Below are 19,356 nucleotides of genomic sequence, written 5' to 3' on the forward strand. Positions count from 1 at the left end.
TAAGATCTTGGCATCTCAACGTTCATACATGCATGTCGAGTCACTGTACGCTGACCGCTCCGTGAGCAACAACATTGCAAGATTATCCACCACAAACAGGACATCCATGGTGATTTTCTCTGATACCCAAATCCGGGGTAACATGAAAGGAAGGGGTGTTATCTTGGTCGTACATCACTAGTCCTACCCCGCCAAGTCCCTTGGCCACAACCTCCTGTTTCGTCGTAGAATGTCTGAGCGACGATCCAGGTTAGCACCCAGCAACAATTATTTCAACTTCAATGTATCATTCGCCTGTCGCTGAAAATGGCGGCAGTCCAAACAGTAAGGATTCGGCCATCTGCTTGGGATTCGTCTAGGTTAAATTTACCGGGCTGCGGCCATATACTCGGCGATATGAACTCGGTGATGCATACAAGCTTATGAAATAATATTGGCGCCTGCATGAGCAAGAGTTCAACTGTGGGGGCTGAATCTTCGTATCGATCATCTGGCACGAAATAAGAATGTTGGTATAGGCTTGATTTGACCCATCAGACAGGTCCAGCAAACTTTATTTGTTGCCTGACCAAACGACTGTGCTTGCTTTTCATATGATATCTTGAATCTCCAACTTGCAACCAAAGTTGCCCCACGGACCCTGGTGACTGGTCATACGAGTCTCGTTTCAGCCTTGCAACGGGGTACGAGGTAACAGTCAAATTTATATATGTCCCCATCTTGGGACCTGATACCTTTTGTTCTGGTCTGAGTGACAGCCTGATTGAAGTATCCCAAGGGAAATGCAAAAAAGAGGCGACGACAGTCGACCATGGACTTTAGGGAACCACTCAAGAGCCCTCTGCTCAAGAGCAGGCCGGGCTCCTCTAGAAAACGCGAATCGTTCAAGGAAAAGAATAACATTGTCATAAGAAAATCCTGGGACAATGACACGGGGCTCAACACCATTACGCCCACCAGCGGCCTCGACCTGCTGATCCGTCATGCGCTCGCGCGGAGCAACACGCCGGCCTACTTTGACGAGCACGGCAACCCGGTGCTGCCGCCGGCCTCGCCGCTGCGGCGGTCCATGCAGCCGCTCGAGAATATCGCGGACCGGATGCGGCAGAAGCGCAAGTCGTGGTACGATGGACAAGACGAAGACGACGAGGACGGCGGCGAGCAAGGCAAGGGAGTCGTCCCGTCTCGGCTGCTGGCCTTGCCCACGGAGCTCCAGTTTCTCGTCATCTCGCACCTCGAGCTGAGCGATCTCGAGAGGCTCCGGCGGACCTGTCAATACTACCGCTTCCTGCTGAGCCCCGAATATGTCCGGGCACTTTTTGGAGGCAGGCGCAAGCTCGCGTGGCATATGACGGGGCATTGCCAGGAGTGTCTCGAGTCACCGGGCCGCGACAAGCTGATTCTCCAGATTGCACCACCGCCAAGAGCGAGCAACAATAACAGAGACACCACCAACACCATCATCAACGACAACAACATCACCATCAACGATAACAACAGCATCATGGACGACAACAACATCATCGACGATAATGACGGCAATCTTCGTCCTCCTATTTCACGTCGGGAAATCTACCTCCCCAGCAGTAAATGCTTCACCTGCAGCGTACGCGACCGCGATCTAAAGATTGGCGTCCAGTACCAGCTGGCCGACGGCGAAGGGCTCGGCGCCTGGGCCTGCCGCTGGTGCGGGTGGCCGGTCGCGTTCCCCTCGAGCAGATACCAGTTTCACATTGCCTGCTACGACCGGTATTATAAGGTCCTGTGGAGGTTCATGTACCTGGGCTTTGCGCAGCTGACCGTGGGCATTGTGGCGGCGGCCTTGAGTCTGGTCTACTTTCGACGGGAGCTTGTCGTATTTGTTCCGACTGTGGTGAGTCGTTTTTCTTTTCCCTATTCCTCTTCCTTTACTATCGAGGTATCCCCAATTCGTCTCTCCTCCCCTTGAAATCAGTCTTCTTGGACTTTTTCCGTTTCGCCTTCTTACAACCTTGGTATCAAACGCAGATCAACTTCGTCTTGCTCTGGATTTGCTTGACATTTCTCGTGTTCAGAGGCAATCGCATTAGGACATACCACTGGGTCGGCATCCTTGAATTGATTATAATGTCCTTGTGGATTCCGCCCATATACACCGTATCTCAAGACTTGAAGAGGAATACTAGCGGGAAAACCTTTGCGAGTTCCATTGCCGTTTTGACCTTTGCTGCTATTAACATGTAAGTATTCGAGCGACGATACTCTTGCACTACTGGATGCCTGACTGAGACTGGTCCTAACTCTTGGCATTGTAGGCTATTTAGGTTGTTGAATGTCATCGGCAACGTCTTCTTGATGCTCCACTACGACATGACCAGGCATTATGTACCAGAAATGACCATCAAAGATCGACTGCTGAATTTCATCATGACGGGTTTGATCTTTTGGACGTATCCGCAGTCTGTGGAGCAGAGATACCCGCCGCATTTTCACTAATGTCTGTCCGACCATGTTAGGTAAAGCATTATCAGGTCTATGAAAACCAACTATATTCCTTTGCTTGCTTGTTTGCTACGGGTATCGAACTTTCTTTCTACAAGTGACACCGTCCCTCCAAATGATTATTAGTTTGCGCCGAGAGATGCAGTTTCCACCCAATTATATATAGCCGTCGTCAAGATCATAACAATAATACATTTTCTTTGGATACAACATCAACTACTATTAATGTTGCATCCCCCCTTGGCCGTGGCCATACTCGTTGCTCAGTAGCATAGCTGCAATGTCATTCCATTGACCTTCCCTCCAGCCCCAGGATGGATCCGGGTACCCATAGTTACCCGAGTAATCAGGCGTGAACTGGATACCAGCTGGGCCTTGTGACATGTACATGCCCGGCAGGCCATGTTGCTGTTCTGGCATGATTTGGCTCATGTCTGGCATGTTTTGCGGATGCTGAGGTGGTATCGGCTGGCCATAGGCTGGATGATTCGACGGCTCCGGTTGAGGTTGCTGGGCATGTTGTGCGGGAGGCACGTTTCCAGGTTGAATGTTCCCACCAGAGAAATTGCGGCTCATGACATTAAGATCCTGTATCACAACAGCGTACCGCCGTGTCGTGCCCGGTACAAGAGGATTCTCCAGGATCTTGGCAGAGAAGTCGGAGCAATTGGCCAGCAGTGCCCTGGAGGTTATGGACCAACGGGGAATATACGACGAGGAGAGAGCATGTTGCCTTGCTTCACAAATGATGTTGAGAACCAACACCAGCGCGGCCTGGTATAGAAAGTAGAAATCCCACCACGTTACCGTGTCGAAACAGCCGATACTGTCCAGTCTCAATAAAATTCGTATCGATTCTTGTGCGGCTTCGGTACACACATCCGACAGGGTTGTCGTGCCAGCCTGCGATAGAGGCGGGCTGGCTGTTGGTTCGGGAGAAAAGATGCGGCTGGCGGCACCGAGCATGGCATTCCTCGACAGTACGCAAAGGACGTGGTGGTACTGAACGTGAAGTAGCAGTATGGATCTTTGGGATGAAGGCTGCTGCCCGTTTACTGCTTCCAAGCATAAGTGCCTTGGTAAACTCTCTTTCCATCGCCGGAGATCTCGGATTAGTGCGGCAGCCGGAGACAACGGGCCGCTGTAAGACTCGTCGGCCACCTCACTCGTGTTGTTTATGCTTCTTACGACGCGGCAGGCTTGAGATAGCAGTACCAGGAGGCGGTTTGAATAAGCCATGCTATCTGATGATCCCATATCAAGAATGGCTTGCCGGGGGTTTCCTGCCGAGCACGCGGCATCGTCGATAGCGCTGGGCCGATCGAGAGACGCGGCCTGCATGAGTTCAAACTGATACAGTGTCCACCAAACACGTTTCCGCAACTCTCTTGCTAGAGGTGTGTGTAGAGGTGCCTTGGCCTCTCGGTGAAGACCGACGGCGATGGCTATTCTGACGGCCGTTCCAGTCAATGTCCAGCTCGAATCCTTGTGGTTGGTGTTGTTGAGGTGCAGAGCAGCTAACAGCAAGGCCTGCACTGCCGACACACTCGAGGTGAATACGACACTCGGCAGCAAAGCTTGCACCTTTCTCCACCATCGATCCTCAGCAGCCTGGCCCTGTTTCAGAGAGAATGAGTCGATGGGCGCAATCCGCCGAGCGAGAATCAAAACACATAGCAAGCTACAGATCCATGTCGGGTCGGCATCGGTCGTCAAAGAAGCGGGGTCCGAGCAAAACCGTTCGTATTCCTCGCGGAAGGATGCCTCGTGAAGCACTGGAAAATCAGCGTGTATTTGGTCGAAAAAGGCCGCGATCAATGTATCTGGGACGGGTCCGTCAAATACATCGTGCATGGTCGATGCAGGGGATGCCGTCGTCGCGGTTCCCGCCGTAAGATTGTTCTTCTCCACCACTGGCGAAGACACGGAGGCAATAGTCATTGGACTCTTTCCCGAGCTCATCTCCCTGCTCAGGTCGCTCACTTCGCCGACCCAGGCCTTTTCTGTTGGATTTCTTCCAAACAAGAAAAACTGCCCCTGTTGATCTTGAGGCTGACCGCCGGCGATGGCGAACAGGGATCGGATCCTAATCTGGAAGACATAACTGCTCGCTGGGCCAATGTACTGTGTTTGACCTTGTTGATCGCGTAATACGGGGACGTCCTCTTGCTGGCTCTGGGATGTTTGGTCGATGCTCTCTTCCGAGTCCAGTGGTAACGGCGATTCTTCCGGCGGTGGCAAAGGGATCCCAAGAGATGCTCCAAGGGCACGCATCCCCTCGATGCTCGACGTGTCTGCTTCCGGCACCAAGCCCTTGATCAGACTCTCAAGCAGACTGATGCGCGTGCCCAATCCCTCAGCCGAGGCGTAGATGCGCTTCTTGCGCAGCTGCGTCGTTACGCACTCAAAGCCATGGGTCTGACAGTACCGACATGGTGCATGCTCGACGCCTTCAGGTGCCTCTGGCGGTCGGTGGCATTTCTGCTTTCGCGACTTGCATCTAGCACGTCATGTAAGTATAGGTTCGTCTCACAGGATTGCCGCGCGAGCCAAACTTTGCAGAATGGATAAGTAATAAAAACGACAAGTATGAACGAATGTGAAAAACAACCGGGCAGCAAGAATGAAAAAAAGCAATATTCTTTGTCTTTGTGATTCCCACCATGTTCGGGCTTACTTGTCACAACTGATCTCAGTGCGCTTACGCCTCTCGGGCGGTACACGACGGCTGGGCATCGTGAGATGTCATTGGCAGAAAACACCCCCCGGAAAGCGTGGATTGACGTTGGGGACTTTCGGGACGGAACTGGACTGTACTGGGCACACGGGTACACACAAAACAACACACACGCACACACGCTACTGACTTGGTAGTACTGTGCCGGTAGAGTGCCCAAAGTTCCAGTCAGTCGTTTCTTTCCTCTCGGATACTGGCCAAGCGATAAGTGGAGAGCAGGGCAAGAAGTAGGACGGCTCTCACACGGGAACGCTGCGGATGCTGGGTTAAAAAGAGTGTGATCCGAACTGCTTCTCTGGCCAGCCTCTTTCTTGTTGGGTGGAGGGATTGGATCGAGGTCGGCAATGGCTAGGAATACTCGGTGCGGATGCCGGCTCCCGAGGGTTTCGAACTACCCTACGCACCCAGCTAGCTAGCTAACCCCAGGACCTAACGAAATAGTGTACGTCGTAGTGGGCAAGCAGGCAAGGAGCGATCGATTTTCAAGGTAAAAAAGGGTCGTTCGGTCGGTCGGAGTTGTGGGTGACGAGCTGTTCACTAAAAAACAACCCCGCCCATGTCAATCTCGAAGCATCAATGGAACATGTTAGTCCCGTCTGTTACGCACATACGTCGTTGCCTCTGGGTCCTTACCTTGATAGGACTACATATATACTACTAGGTAGATATGCACAGGATTCATCATCCGGCTTGCGCGGGACCAGTAACGAAATACTCATGGTACCACCGGTCAAGATTAAAACTCCTATAGTACCCAGATATCTGGAGCCCAGCCCTGCATATAAAAAAGCGAATAATACCCTCTGATTGGAGCCAGAGATGACGAGTGAGGATCCCACTGTGGAAATTGACACGATATTTTTCTTCACATGTGCCAAAACTCCATCAACAAAAACAAAATAGACCTGGTCATTGGGTTTACCTAGCATGACACGACCAACAGGACCCATGATATAAATGCATGCAGTGTCCCCGAGTGCTCGGATCTGCAGGAAGTACACTGCCAGCATTATTTGACAGGCGCCCCCCGGGGGGATAGTGTACCTAACTTACCTAGTTCCAATGCCAAGACCCCAGGGAAGACGCATTCAGAATATTCCACGAGATTGCTGGTTGCTGAAGCCTGTCACCTGCAGCCAACACACAAAATCAGGGTACGGATGAATGGTTTTCCAATCACACCATTCCTGGCGGTCTGTCTTTTCTGTATCATTCTACCTGCAACTCAGATGATACCGCTTCGTCTTCCTTTTTCTACTTGGCTCCTAGAATCTTTCATTTCTCTTCGTCGAACTAATCATCCCGGAACTTCCGGGAAAACCTTAATTTTATGACTGACTTGATTACGGTGGTACTTAAACTGCCTTACCCCGGATCTATCTAGAAGGATTCGCTAGGAGGAAGCCACTCACAAGACAGCATCCAAAGTTGTTTGATCAAAAGTTGCTGGGCATCAGGCCATTGGGACCCTTGTATCATCGCTTATACTATGACCACCCCGTGTCATCCATACACAGTAATTTGACCCTGAATTGCCTGCCTAAAGCTGGTTCTTTAGGTAATATTCGACACCGTCGTAGGATTGATTTTCATCAAACTACCTCGTCCATGGCTGCCAGCGAGCAGATCGCCCACCGGTTCTTCAGCGCTACTTATTTAGTACCAATCTACCCTTCTGTTCCTACCTACCCGTCTCGGAAAATAAAATCGCGCCCAGCCGCGCGTGGCGTGTAAAGTTAGTCGGCGCTTCAGGCTATCATGGGCCCAGACGAGTTCATCTCGGTCCAGAAGTGTTCTAGAGATTTATTGCCAAGGCTGTCTGACTTGAAATAGATGGTCCGGCACTTCAACAACGGCAGATCAGAACTACATACCTAGGCAAGTCAGGTCATCTACTGGATACAGGTACCTTGGAATGATCCCTAGTAATCGACCAACCTGCTAAAAGGTTCTGTATATGTAATGTAGGTACGTACCTAGTAGACACAGGCAACGGGGCAGGTAGGTAATGTATACACACACCTGCGGGAAGGTGCAAAAATGCCCACTGTTCAACAAATGTGAAACAAGACGTCATGCATCGGGTTCTTCTTCACCGATATTTTGAGTGCAAAGCTGGTAAATTATTTTTTTTTATTCTACTTCTGCTTCTCATTGTCTCCTACACTACCATGGCATGAGCAGGTGCAGGCCTATGATGGTTATTCTTTGGCAACCTACCTGTAACAGCTGATGATGATGCGAGCCCGCCAGCCAACACGTTGAATTCGGCCTCAGCCTTTTTGACATCCTCGTCCAGGTCGTGGAGCCAAATCCAGAGATACCTCTGCGCCTGGTTCTCCACGATCTTGTCCATGTCGGAACCAATCCCCGGGGCCTTGAAGGCGCACAGGTCGCCCGCCTCCTGGCTCGTCTGCACGATGCGCTGGGCTCGCGGCCGCCGGATGGCGTCAAAGACGGAGAAGGCCGTCTCAATCTGCGTCGCGTCCCTCACCAGCCCCAGCAGCCGTGACATGACCAGGGCATCTTCAATGCATTGCCCGGCGCCCGCGGCTTGATGCGGCAGAGTTGCATGGGCAGAGTCGCCCAGCAGACAGATGCGCTTGTTAAAGTACGTGGGCGTGACGAGATGGTGGAAGAGACCCCATCGTAGCGGTTTCGCCCACTGTTTCGCGAATGTGGTTAGCAAGTACTTCCACATTTGGGCTGAAGTCAGTGACCAGCATCTCACTCACATCTAGCAGCTTTACCAGCCGTTTATCCACCCCGAGATCTGCTATGTCGCGTGTCATCTCCTCACGAGACACAGGCTTCGTCCACTCGGGATGCGTCCACGGCTTGTCGTCAAGGCGGAAACAAACCATGTTGCTCTTGGTTCCGCTCGAGATGGGAAAGGTCGTGATGATGCACTCGTCGCCCATGAACATTTTGGCGTCGCCGGCAATCTCGTTGCCGTCCACATCCCGCCCGAGCACGCGCATAGCGTCCTCCATCGGGATCATGGCCCTGTAGACGTACTTGCCAGTATACCGCGCCCGAACGTACTCGGGCCACCGATCACCCAGCACCACACCACGCGAGACGCCCTTGACGCCATCGGCGCCGATGGCGCAGGATGCCGTGGCTATCTCACCGTCCTCAAATTCGATTACGGCGCCCCTTGCATCATCCTGCGAGAGGGACTTGACTCGCTTGCTAAAACGGACGCACTCCTCGGGGATATCCGCCGTCATGATATCGAGGAGGTCCTTCCTATGTGCACTCGTCCGCATGTAGCACGGTGCACCATAGGACATGGGCCTAAGCCCCCGACCCTCACCGAGGCCCTCCTCGACCAACATCGCGTCCATCATGACATGATCTTTCCCCGGAGTCACGTTGCCACTTGAAATGCCTTGGTAAAGCTCCGTGAAGCCCGGCTGGATAGCTTCCATGGCCCGGATAGCATTGGGCCCGAGCCCGACGCCAGCCCCAACAGCGCTGAAGCACTCGGCCGCCTCATAGAGCGTGAACGGGACGCCAGTTCGGAGTAGTCCGCCCGCAAGAGCTAATCCGCCGATGCCTGCGCCAATGATGGCGACACTGAATGGCCGCTCCGCCTCGGTGAGTTTCAGGGCAGGCATTTTATATATTTCGGCAGGCGGCACGACGATGATTTATTTTTGGGATAGCGACCTGCAGGAGTTATGTTGGAATCCTGAAAGATTCGGCAGGCCCTTTCTCTCTTGCTGGGTTGTGGCTCACTTTCTCCTTTTGAACTTGGTCCTTGTCGTATTCGTACTATGCCTATCCAGACTTTTTTTTGAAATTTTCTGTCAAAGAGGTAGGAGTATATTCCTCTTGCTAATCTGCCGACTGCGGCGACGGGCGAGCTGAGCCTGGTTACCGTGTGTCGAATCGAGGGACCCGAAAATCACGCCGCATGCAGATCATATCACACCTGAAGCTTGTTTTTTCCCGACCCAGCAAAAAGTCAGGAATGGAGCCAGAGGTTGTCGTCGGACAGGCACAGCCGGTTGCGTCGCGTGCCCATGTAATAGGAATAACACCGAATAATCATGAATCAAGAACCTGGCACCAGTCCGCATAAGGAGGTTTCGACCGCTGGGGGCCCCGGGATTCCGAATGCGCGCCCCTCCTCCTCCGCCCTCCATGGGCCAGCGTATATATGCTTTTAGGTGCGTGTAAGTATGTGTTTTATTCCGCTCACTTTCTTGCCAAATGCATCGTCGACGGCCTCGGTTCGCGAGTCAATCGGTCGCCTATCGGGCTACTACTACCTGTGTGGTACATGAAGATATGGAGCCCGCCCAATAGCACCCCTCAATTGAACCCGTTTTAATGTGCGGCTGCCGGCAAGCGACCGAGGGCCCTCCCCTTTTATCTTGCCACTGCATAGTATGCACATCTGATAATCCCATCGGAAGGATGATCCCGAATGCACCTCTGCTGTCATTGCTGTCGGACCGCATATTGGTATAAGTGATGCAATTATTACTCATGCTTATAGGAGCAAGCTTATACGACAAGCATCGTGAGAATTGAATGCAAATGCCCGGATATTAGTCGGTATTATCTGCGATATCCATATTCAATACAACTGTTACTACCAAGAAAGAGCCTGTCCTTGAGATAAATCAGTAAATCAAGAGCAAATCATGCCAAAGAAGACCGACCGAAGTGATGGGCCGCTGGTCGTTGACGTGCACTCGCATTTGTATCCGACATTTTATCTCGATCTCCTTAAGACGAGAACCGAGGCACCATATGTCAAGGACAATAAACTGGTCAACCGGGCCTCAGCAGCGGGCGCCGGAAAGCCCATCCTACCCATACTGCATGATGTAGGCACCAAGATTGCCTTCATGGACGCCCACGGCATCGACGTGTCTGTCCTATCCATTGGAAACCCGTGGCTGGACTGGCTGCACGGGGAGACGGCCGGCCCCGTAGCCCGCGACGTCAATGACCAGTTCAACCGGCTCTGCGCCGAGAGCGACGGCCGGCTCTTCTTCTTTGCCACCCTGCCGCTGGGCGGGTCCATGGACGCGATCCTGGCCGAGGTGGCGCGGCTCCGCGAGCTGGCGTCTTGTCGAGGTATCGTGATTGGTTGCGCGGGCACGGGCGACGGCCTCGACGACGCGAGTCTGCTGCCCATGTACCGCGCCCTGGCGGCGGCCGGGCTCCCCGTGTTTCTGCACCCCAACTACGGCCTGCCCGAGTCCGTCTGGGGACCGCGCGCCAAGGAGTACGGGCAGATCCTGCCCGTCAGCATGGGCTTCCCGCTCGAAACCACCATTGCCATGACGCGGCTGATTCTCTCGGGCGTGTTCAAGGACGTGCCCGATCTGCAGTTCATCGTGAGCCACGCCTGCGGCACGCTCCCCTTTCTGGCGGGCCGGATCGAAAACGCCATTGATCACGACCGGCAGTGGATCTCCCAGGGCAAGGCGTCGGCGGCGGACCGGGAGACCGTGTGGCAGGTGCTGCGCAAAAATGTCTTCATGGACGGCATCGTCTACGACCAGCTGCCGCTCAAGCTGGCCGTGGCGGCGGGCGGTGCGGACCGGGTCATGTTTGGGACGGACCACCCCTTCTTCCCGCCCCCCACGGGCCCGTCGGGCGCTGACGAAATGTGGCCGAGCATGTGGAGCAACGAAAAGGCCGTGAGCGAAGGATTTGGTCGAGACAGTGACGTGTATAAACAAGTCATGGGTGAGAATGCGATTCGTGTTCTGAGTCTGCGGGAGAGTTTAGACCATGCTGGCTGCGACTGTTGAGCAAGATGAGGAAGAGAAGGAGAAAAGGAAGAAAGAAAATCTTCTATTGAAAAGATGTTCATGTGGCTGCCGACGTCTGTTTGGTCTAAATCGATATGCTCTAAAGATGCTCTACAGTCAAACGTGATCGTTACGTTTTCATCACCTTGGCTCTCTGCCTGGCCCTTTCGAGACTGTTGACGCTCTCGATTCACCCCCTTGCTCACAGCTTCTCAAACTGAGCATCCGTGCTCACCTTGCCGTGTTCACATACAGCCAGCAGCGGGCCCAGTTTGCCGTCGTCGCCCACGGCCCTCATTTCGCCCTTCATGGTGGCCAGCCTCTTGCCAATGGACAAGATCTCGCACTGTATCTCAATCGTGGTGCCCACGGGGATGGGCTTGAGGTAGGTGCAGTTGAGCGTCCTGCTCACGCCCATGTACATCCAGAAGCCGGGCTTGTTGATGAGGTGAAGAGGAAAAGTGGTGCACGAATCAAAAATGGTCGAGGTGCACCCGCCGTGGAGGTTTCCCATTTGGTTGCAGTGGACTGGCTGTACCGTGAGGCGAAAGTTTACGCGTGGATAGGGCTCCAGGGCATGCGAGTGAACTGTGAGGTATGGAATAATCTCCGTCATCCAGTCCTGCAGGTACAGTCAGACCATAATGAACTGCACGGAAGAGTGTTTGCAGAATATATAGTTGGAGAAAACAAGCGTCAACAGGCGTCGGTCACTACCATGTACCCAGATAGACCATGCAATAATCATATTGAAATACCTTGAACAAGTACTGGAGAAAAATGAAGAAGAAGAGCTCACATGACTGTCCGAGTCCTTGTATTTCTCCGTGGCCCATTGTAAAGATGCCTTGACTCTATCAATCCCACGCAGTTCAGACAGGTCATCCACCAGTTCCGCCCTGGTAGTGGCTAGGAGCTTATTGGTTTGCGACATGGCGGTGACAGATTTGCAGTGCAACAGAACACACGCGTCTCTAATTGAGGACCGAAATGTATGGTTTCGCGTACTAATTCGTCGGGCTACAATTTGGATGAGCGACAGAGTGATTGTTGCACAAGGAAATGAGTGTAGACAATGTTGATGAATGAAGTGAAGATGAAGATGAGAGCCGCCGTGTCGTCGGTCGAGCCATGCTAAATCAGGCTAACGCACAACTTGCCGAGGTTCAAGGGCGCCCGCTTATTGACTGCAGGTACGAATACATACCCAGTTACTTACTGTTCAACTCTTCTCCCACTACACGTATTGTGGGATCTCTATTCCCGGAAACATGAATTGAAAAATTCGAATTGATGATATTCAGTCTCTTTGCATAGCAGTAATCTCGATTTCGCAATGGCATTGGCGTCTCGTTGCTTCGATGTCGGCCAGCTTGCTGAGCCTGCATCACATAGTACATACCTACTATCTCGGTACCTACTATTGCGCTAAGAGGCCTGTAGCATGCACTGTTCACTACTGATCACTTATATGGTGGCAGCTTGACCTCATTGATTCATTGCAATCACACAAATTCCCATGCATCCATACTGTAAGGTGCTAATACGTTACTGATAATCTCTCTCGGTATCTAGGGTGACCTCGAATGCAGCTTTCGCATCTCCAAAAGAATAGGGAACATCTCCCAAGCGATCGTGGATGAGCCAGTCGCGCTTCAATCCCACCAGTACATCCTCCCAGAAAAGGTCTGGAACTGGTAGCACAATGCCAAACGCCCCGATAAACGCCTGATCATGAATGTAATCAAATGAACAGCAATCAGTCTTCCATGCTGTGGGTATCAACGATAGTAAGAAACGTAGGAGAAGAGAATGAATAATGCCCCCAGCAAACTCCGGTCCAAGTTGAATGTCGTTGAGCATCCCGATAGTTAATCCACAGCAGAGAATAACTTGATCCTTAAACGGTCTCGTGGGGCTTGATAGGCTGTCTTCCTATGTCCAAACTGTCGCCATCGTCGTCAATGTCGCGCAAATGTGTCGCCCCTATTACAGGCTCACTTCCCTTTGTGATACCCATGGAAGGACCGTCGGTAGGTCCTGAGCTTGTCCCAGCTCCAAGTTCCCAGCTGCCAACGCGCTCATGTTTCGCGCCGCTCTTAGTAATGGAGACATCTCTGTCCGAAGCCATCTTCTCCTGCCCTCTAAAGCCACCAAAGACGGAATTTCGACCAGACGATCTACGCTGGATCCCAAATCCAAACACGAAAAGAAGCACAGCAGCCACTGCACCAATGGCAATCGCTATTGCCGCTCCAATAGCCCCTGCCGCTGCTGGTGAAAGATCAAGATTCTTGTGGTTGTGAGATGATGTACTTCCTCCTGATGCTGCCCTCGAAGCTGAGCAGAAAAAGTTGACCGCATCACATGCTGTGCACCAAGCCGGGATATTGTTGATGGAGAATTCTCGAATGCCCGAGACAAAATCTCTATACTTGATTCGTGTTTCTGAATTGCCGTGGCTAAATAGCGGATACTCGTAGATTGGATTCTCTTCTGAACTTCCGTTGCGATATAAGAAGCGAACCCAGAGATCATCTGTATCCGGAAACCTCGTTGCATCGGTGCCCTCAGAAAAGAGCTCAAAAATCACTAAAAAGTAATTCGAGTCAGTAGTGATGTGTGGCAGGATGAAAGGTCTCACGTACTAGCACCACCAAAACCGGGTATCTCTTGGAACAATCCTGAGGAATGGCCCGTAGATAGTTCCGACAACGAGAAGAAGGACAGCATTGGTTGAAATGAGCCAAACATGAGATTGATTTGGGGGGCTCCTCCCTTTAGCAAGACGAGCTGCTGGAATTGTGACACAACCTTGGCACTGAGTGTCCGGCCAGCTATAGCGCGAATCATGTCGCCATCTTTGCGGCCGGATGCGGTGAGATCACCATTCAAGGAAAATTGCTGAATATTGGCAAAGTCCCTCAGCCACTTTAGCTGATTAATGTCCAATGTATTTCGAATGGTTGAATTGTGAATGTAATGATAGGCGGCATATTCGTATAAATCGTAAGCATAATAGAAGCTGGCGGCGTTGGCAGGAAACGTGCCATTGAAAACTGTAGACCACAATAGCTGGTACTCGGGTAGAGAGTCATCAAACACTTGAGTCATGCGAGGATTGCTCTTGAGGTTGCTGGTAGATCTCCAATATTCGGTACATGCTGTATGTCCCTCAAGCCTGCATAATTCTTAGAATCAAAGGCTGAATACATTCGCAATTCAAATACAGTCTTGACTTACCACACAGATTCGGTATCAGATAGCGAAAGCGTCCGAAAGTTGGGATACATATACCCGCCAAGCGGAAAGTCCACCACTGAGCCATTAGCCAGCATGGCAGCGGCAATACCGCCATTGGCATCAGCAAAATTTCTCGTCTTGGGGGGATAGAGCCCTTGCATGAAGGCCTGGGCGCCCGCGGTGATGTGGTCATCCCTGGTGGTCCAGATGGACAGCTGGTTGTTATCAATGGCCGCCGTCCCGACGGCCGCGATTGGCGCATTGTCCGTGTTGTTGCTGTCAGTATCGGATTGCGTCGTGTTTATTAGCCATCTGTTTCTGAGCAAAGAGCCTTGCGAGAACATTTGTTGTGCCCCCAGAGGTGTCAAACTGCCATCGCCGATTGCGAGATCCCTGAGCGGAGTGCGTTCGCCATGATTCACGTATGCGAAAACTGACCAAACAGTTTCTGCTGATTGTACGGACGCGAAGAAGGTGAATAGTAGGGTAAGCGTATTTTTATTGATTGTAGGAGCCATGGCCCAGCAGGATGTCTGGCAATAGGGTTGATCCTATTTGCCAAGAGGAAGTGTAAGGAAGATGTAATCACAGGTAGGCGTTCATTAGGGACGAGACAACGACGAGGTCAAGGGCCATACACAAGGGTTGTCAGAAGAGGTGAAGAGGAGAGATGAGAAAGTGTAAGAAGTCAGTGAGATTCCGTCATACTGAAAACATGTAGGCCCCTACGAGTCAAGTGGTAGCTTCCGCAACGTCCAGCCTGAAGCAATCACATCATAAGCCGCTGTTCTGTGCCTCGCTCCAGCCTCGCGCCTGTCTTGGCCATTCTTTCTCACCCTCAGGGTAGTATTCCGTAGAGCAATAGCGAGTTCTGGTCCGCAGCTTCCCACCGCTCCCTCCCACCATTGGCGACCAACTAAGATGGATGACGGCACTGCTCGTTTAAGCTTCTTCCATTAGTTTTTTGGTGAAATCTTTTGGGTACGTGAAGGCGGGGATCATGCAGGTGAGCTTGATAAAAGCTTCAGAGCTGTCTGTTATCTCTTGGAGCTGCATCCCTGTCCTTGACCACGCGACCAAGACCTGGGCAGAGACTCGATCGGCGCTTCTATAGGTGCCATGGCAGTGACGAACCAATAGACGTAGGGCACATGCTCAAGAGTGTGCAGGAGAACCCCGGCATGTACGGCAACGAGTGTGACCGTCATATCGTAGCTGAAGTAACATAACGCTGGTGGCTGGATTTCAATGGTAAAAGCCCGCGGCTTGGCAGTACACTAATGAAGATGAGGGGTTATAGTTTACGATGGTCGTTATCGTAAATATACAACTTTGGGAGTTCATCAAATGCTCGCTAGGGTATGGCTGACGGCAAACTATTGTTATTGTTTGAATCATTTCTCTCTCTTGTCGTTGTATATACTATCAAAGTCAATTCTTCAGTTATTTCCAAGATTTGAAACGAACAGAAATCATGAGTAATAAGAGCGTGGGGACAGCTTCATGGCCTGTTTTCTAGTTATGCAGAAGCAAAGTTCCATCCGTGCCGTACAAACAATACCTATATTGCCTTTTGAAAACAGGTTTCTTCGAGGCGGAGCGGGTAAATTCGAGACGTTTGAATGATGTTTGTTGCTTGAACAACATTGCGCACTTGTCTGTCGAGCAACAAATGGATGACTTGATCTCGGGTCATGTATTTCGAGGCTCAAAGGTGCGAGATTTGGCTGCGAATATGAAAGAACTTGTGGAGCAATTGTAGTTTTCTGAGGGATCTCTTCTCTGTAGACACGTAGCCCGCCATACTTGTAGAAAGTGGTGCAACTCTTGGCAACGAGATGGCTGCGGCATGTGATTGACTGACTGTGAATCTTGCGCTCGGCTGCCCCGCGCGCATTGCCGGGTGTCGAGACCGCAAAACCCGTCGCCGACGGTTACATTTCGCTATACCTATCAAGGGCAATCAGAACATTCTTATACTCTGCACATGCGCTCACCCTGTCCTAGCTCATTGTGCGACACTTTGACAGACTTGTATTCGTCTGAAATGCGCGCCGAATGCGCCGGCTACCTGTACTATATACTCGCATGCGACCACATCAGCAAGAACAATGCTGCATCCAGCCTTTCTGACACTTTTTTACCCTGTGCGGGCCACAATCTGTCAGCGGCTTCAAAATCAACTGCATCCCGTGTCTCCGGAGCGAGTCGCCGCAATGTGGACGGAGCTCGGTGCATTATCTGGCTCCCGACAGTGTGCTTGTCTTTGTTTTCGACTTGGCCATGAAACTACGTACACCAGGTGCTACTGCTATTCAAAGGTGTTGATGTGTGCTTGCATTATTCAGAACTGGCATGAGGATGTGACTTCGTGACACAATGACGCTATCAACATGGCACCAATACAGAGAGGATGCGCAACTGGGGACCGAATAGTCTCAATATTAGCTAATACGGTATTCATGGACTGGCCACATATCATTACTTGCTTCGGACCGTCGTTGCACAAAGCTTCTCAGTCAGGTATTCCCATATCATAAACATGATTGCTCATTACTAACGCTATACTCATCCTGCCGCATCTCCACAACAATGCAATCCGCCTCTCCGCTCGAAGCTGCGGGCGGGACCACATATCTTGCATATGTGACCTCTTCAATCATACCCGTCCGGCAGCAGATCACTGGACAGAAGCAAGAGGAGACAACTTCCCAAGTCTGAGCGCTGCATTTATACTCGCCACTTTTTTTCCAATGGCAAGATAACAAGAGCATGCATCTTTCGGCAAACAATTTCCATTGCATGCATCTCAAAAACACTTGGGAAATGGCGGGTCATGGGAAAAACGTGAGAGGGTTGCATCTGCAAACTTCTCCAGGGCCAAGGGCAATCCACGGGAGGACATGGAGAAAACCAATTACCATTGGCAATGTTGGACGAGTTCCCGTAATTCCCATTGATATACAACGAGTAATATATCCAAACATTTACCCGCGGGCCGTCCAATCGTCACCTCCACCCACCACATTCTTTTTTTTTACTCGCCACCCCACGGAGGGAAGGACGGGACAACATTTTGGGAAGGATAAACTCCCAAGAACGGTAATGGACGCAAAACGCGTCTTTAATCAAAATTCCGTGATTTCTTTGTTTGTTTGACAGATGCAGATTCTTTACGAGTTGGGCAATTTAAATCTGAGACTCGGACGTTTGCTTCTAACGAGATGGCGATAACTTCAACCTTCCTAACGCGGTATCTTGCTCCACTCCCCATTCGTCCACATGTGGTTGTCCAAACTTGTCTGTCAACACGGGAGATCGCCCAACCTTAAACATGTTGAGATGCCAGGGAAGGAAAAAGGAAAAGCACATCCGCCGTTTTTGTTATTCTTTCGTCCCATACTTGTTGATGTTCATCCATATGAACTAACAAGAAAAGAAACATTTCTGTTTCAGTTGTAAAACTATTTAATGATTCATTCAGCTGCGTGCACCTGGCCTATCCCAAGTCGGTTTTGTATATAACAACAACGTCATCATGTTGCTCCTCTCAGCCGTGATACTACTTTTAAATGTACATATATCTCTAGCAAAATTCATACGAACGTATCCTCGACCAGAGAAGCCCGCCTTTCACACCTTGGTAGCCGGGAAACCATCCAAGGGCGCAGGAGACCCGGGATATATCAAGTCGAGTCTCGGTACCCAGTTTGTCGATTCCAGACCCAGCAACCGATCGACGATTGCCCAGCGAGATGGACGAGAGGCGCTTTCCGAGTTCCAGGCCGGCGTCGTCTACATGATGGACATTGACGTGGGCACGCCGCGCCAGACCCTGACCGTCATTGTCGATACCGGGTCGTACGAGTTGTTTCTGAATCCCAACTGTGACCGCGCGGCGGATCAGACGTATTGCGCCGCTGCGGGCCATTATTACCCGTCCTTGTCGAGCACGGCCAAGAATTTGTCTAGTCGATATTATGTATCGTTTGGTACTGGCGGCTACGTTGGCAGCTACTTTAGCGACACTCTTTGGTTTGGGGATGACTGTGAGACGTTTCCTATTGAAAATAGAAAGCCCTGAGGGAGCTTGAACTGATTCATTCTGAACAGACTGGCCAGTGTCATCATTGCAATTTGGCGTCTCGGATGACAGCGATTATGTCTGGGCCGGTATCTTGGGTCTCGGATATGGCTCGAGATTCAATACCAACTATCCCACGTTGTTGGACCTTCTTGTCTCGCAGGGCTACATTAATGTTCCGATTTTCAGTTTGAGTGTGGGCAGCCAGGGAAACGGTGATTGTAAGTCGTCTGTATGCTGTTTGGGATAGTCATCCAAGACTGACCACACTTCTATAGCCGAGATCATCGTCGGTGGAGTGGATAGTCACAAGTACATCGGGTGGCTTGAACCTCTCGAATTGTATCCACCTCCAGAGACTCAAGAAGAAGAGTGGAAATCAGCCCAGTAAGAAATAACGCCAGGGCCTTATGTGAAATTTGTACACTGACCAAACCCTCAGATACTGGATAAACATGACCTCGTTTGGCTACACTCTTCCAGGGGGTTCCGCAGTGACAATGACCGCCAATGGCTTTTCCAGAATCATGATGGTCGACAGCGGGTCGACATATTCGTACATTGACGCCGACCTAGTGGCTGCGCTCGCCAAGCAATTCAGTGCCACCATTGACGATTCGGGCGTCTACTACGTCTCTTGCAAGTACCTCGACATGGACGGCTACGTCCACTTTGGCTTCAACAATGGGGCCATGGTCATCAATGCCAAGTATAGCGATTTTATAGTCGACTTCGGGACGCGCTGTGCCTTGGGCGTACAGCCGGCTGATGCTGGGGTCAATACTTGGGTCTTGGGTGCCACCTTTATTCGATCGGCCTATAGTAAGCCTTTGATTTTCCTCTACCCATGCGGCCCCCAAGTCACATCTATCGCTTATTCTAACCTCGCTCGTGTAGTTGTGTTCGATCAATTGTACGACGCAATCTGGCTGGCAAATTATCAACCATGCGGAGGCTCCCTCGTAACGGATCTCACGGAGAACGCGGGTAACCAGCTTTGGACCGAGCTATACGGCGGCTGTTGATCTACC

General features: G+C 51.3%; 6 protein-coding genes across 6 annotated transcripts; 3 read left to right on the forward strand and 3 right to left on the reverse strand.

Annotated features, from left to right (window-relative positions):
- Positions 1–811: 811 nt before the first annotated feature.
- On the forward strand, positions 812–2,475 carry PFICI_03687 (uncharacterized protein; the record flags this gene model as incomplete). The annotated part of the gene is made up of 3 exons (XM_007832268.1): positions 812–1,873; positions 2,008–2,219; positions 2,295–2,475. The coding sequence occupies 3 exons, from the start codon at positions 812–814 to the stop codon at positions 2,473–2,475; spliced, it is 1,455 nt and encodes a 484-aa protein (XP_007830459.1).
- A 228-nt stretch (positions 2,476–2,703) lies between these two features.
- PFICI_03688 (uncharacterized protein) lies at positions 2,704–5,217 on the reverse strand (the record flags this gene model as incomplete). The annotated part of the gene is made up of 2 exons (XM_007832269.1): positions 2,704–4,981; positions 5,159–5,217. 2 exons carry the CDS (start codon positions 5,215–5,217, stop codon positions 2,704–2,706), a joined length of 2,337 nt encoding a protein of 778 aa, XP_007830460.1.
- A 2,139-nt stretch (positions 5,218–7,356) lies between these two features.
- PFICI_03689 (uncharacterized protein) lies at positions 7,357–8,841 on the reverse strand (the record flags this gene model as incomplete). The annotated part of the gene is made up of 3 exons (XM_007832270.1): positions 7,357–7,379; positions 7,439–7,883; positions 7,954–8,841. The coding sequence occupies 3 exons, from the start codon at positions 8,839–8,841 to the stop codon at positions 7,357–7,359; spliced, it is 1,356 nt and encodes a 451-aa protein (XP_007830461.1).
- Positions 8,842–9,876: 1,035 nt separating this feature from the next.
- Positions 9,877–10,998, forward strand: PFICI_03690 (uncharacterized protein; the record flags this gene model as incomplete). Its single annotated transcript, XM_007832271.1, has 1 exon — positions 9,877–10,998. One exon carries the CDS (start codon positions 9,877–9,879, stop codon positions 10,996–10,998), a length of 1,122 nt encoding a protein of 373 aa, XP_007830462.1.
- A 1,900-nt stretch (positions 10,999–12,898) lies between these two features.
- PFICI_03691 (uncharacterized protein) lies at positions 12,899–14,759 on the reverse strand (the record flags this gene model as incomplete). The annotated part of the gene is made up of 3 exons (XM_007832272.1): positions 12,899–13,590; positions 13,647–14,179; positions 14,242–14,759. 3 exons carry the CDS (start codon positions 14,757–14,759, stop codon positions 12,899–12,901), a joined length of 1,743 nt encoding a protein of 580 aa, XP_007830463.1.
- A 3,020-nt stretch (positions 14,760–17,779) lies between these two features.
- Positions 17,780–19,350, forward strand: PFICI_03692 (uncharacterized protein; the record flags this gene model as incomplete). The annotated part of the gene is made up of 5 exons (XM_007832273.1): positions 17,780–18,290; positions 18,355–18,546; positions 18,604–18,712; positions 18,768–19,147; positions 19,223–19,350. The coding sequence occupies 5 exons, from the start codon at positions 17,780–17,782 to the stop codon at positions 19,348–19,350; spliced, it is 1,320 nt and encodes a 439-aa protein (XP_007830464.1).
- Positions 19,351–19,356: the final 6 nt, after the last annotated feature.

This window comes from Pestalotiopsis fici (genome assembly GCF_000516985.1).
Source record: "Pestalotiopsis fici W106-1 unplaced genomic scaffold PFICI_Scf_2, whole genome shotgun sequence".
Classification (NCBI taxonomy): domain Eukaryota; kingdom Fungi; phylum Ascomycota; class Sordariomycetes; order Amphisphaeriales; family Sporocadaceae; genus Pestalotiopsis; species Pestalotiopsis fici.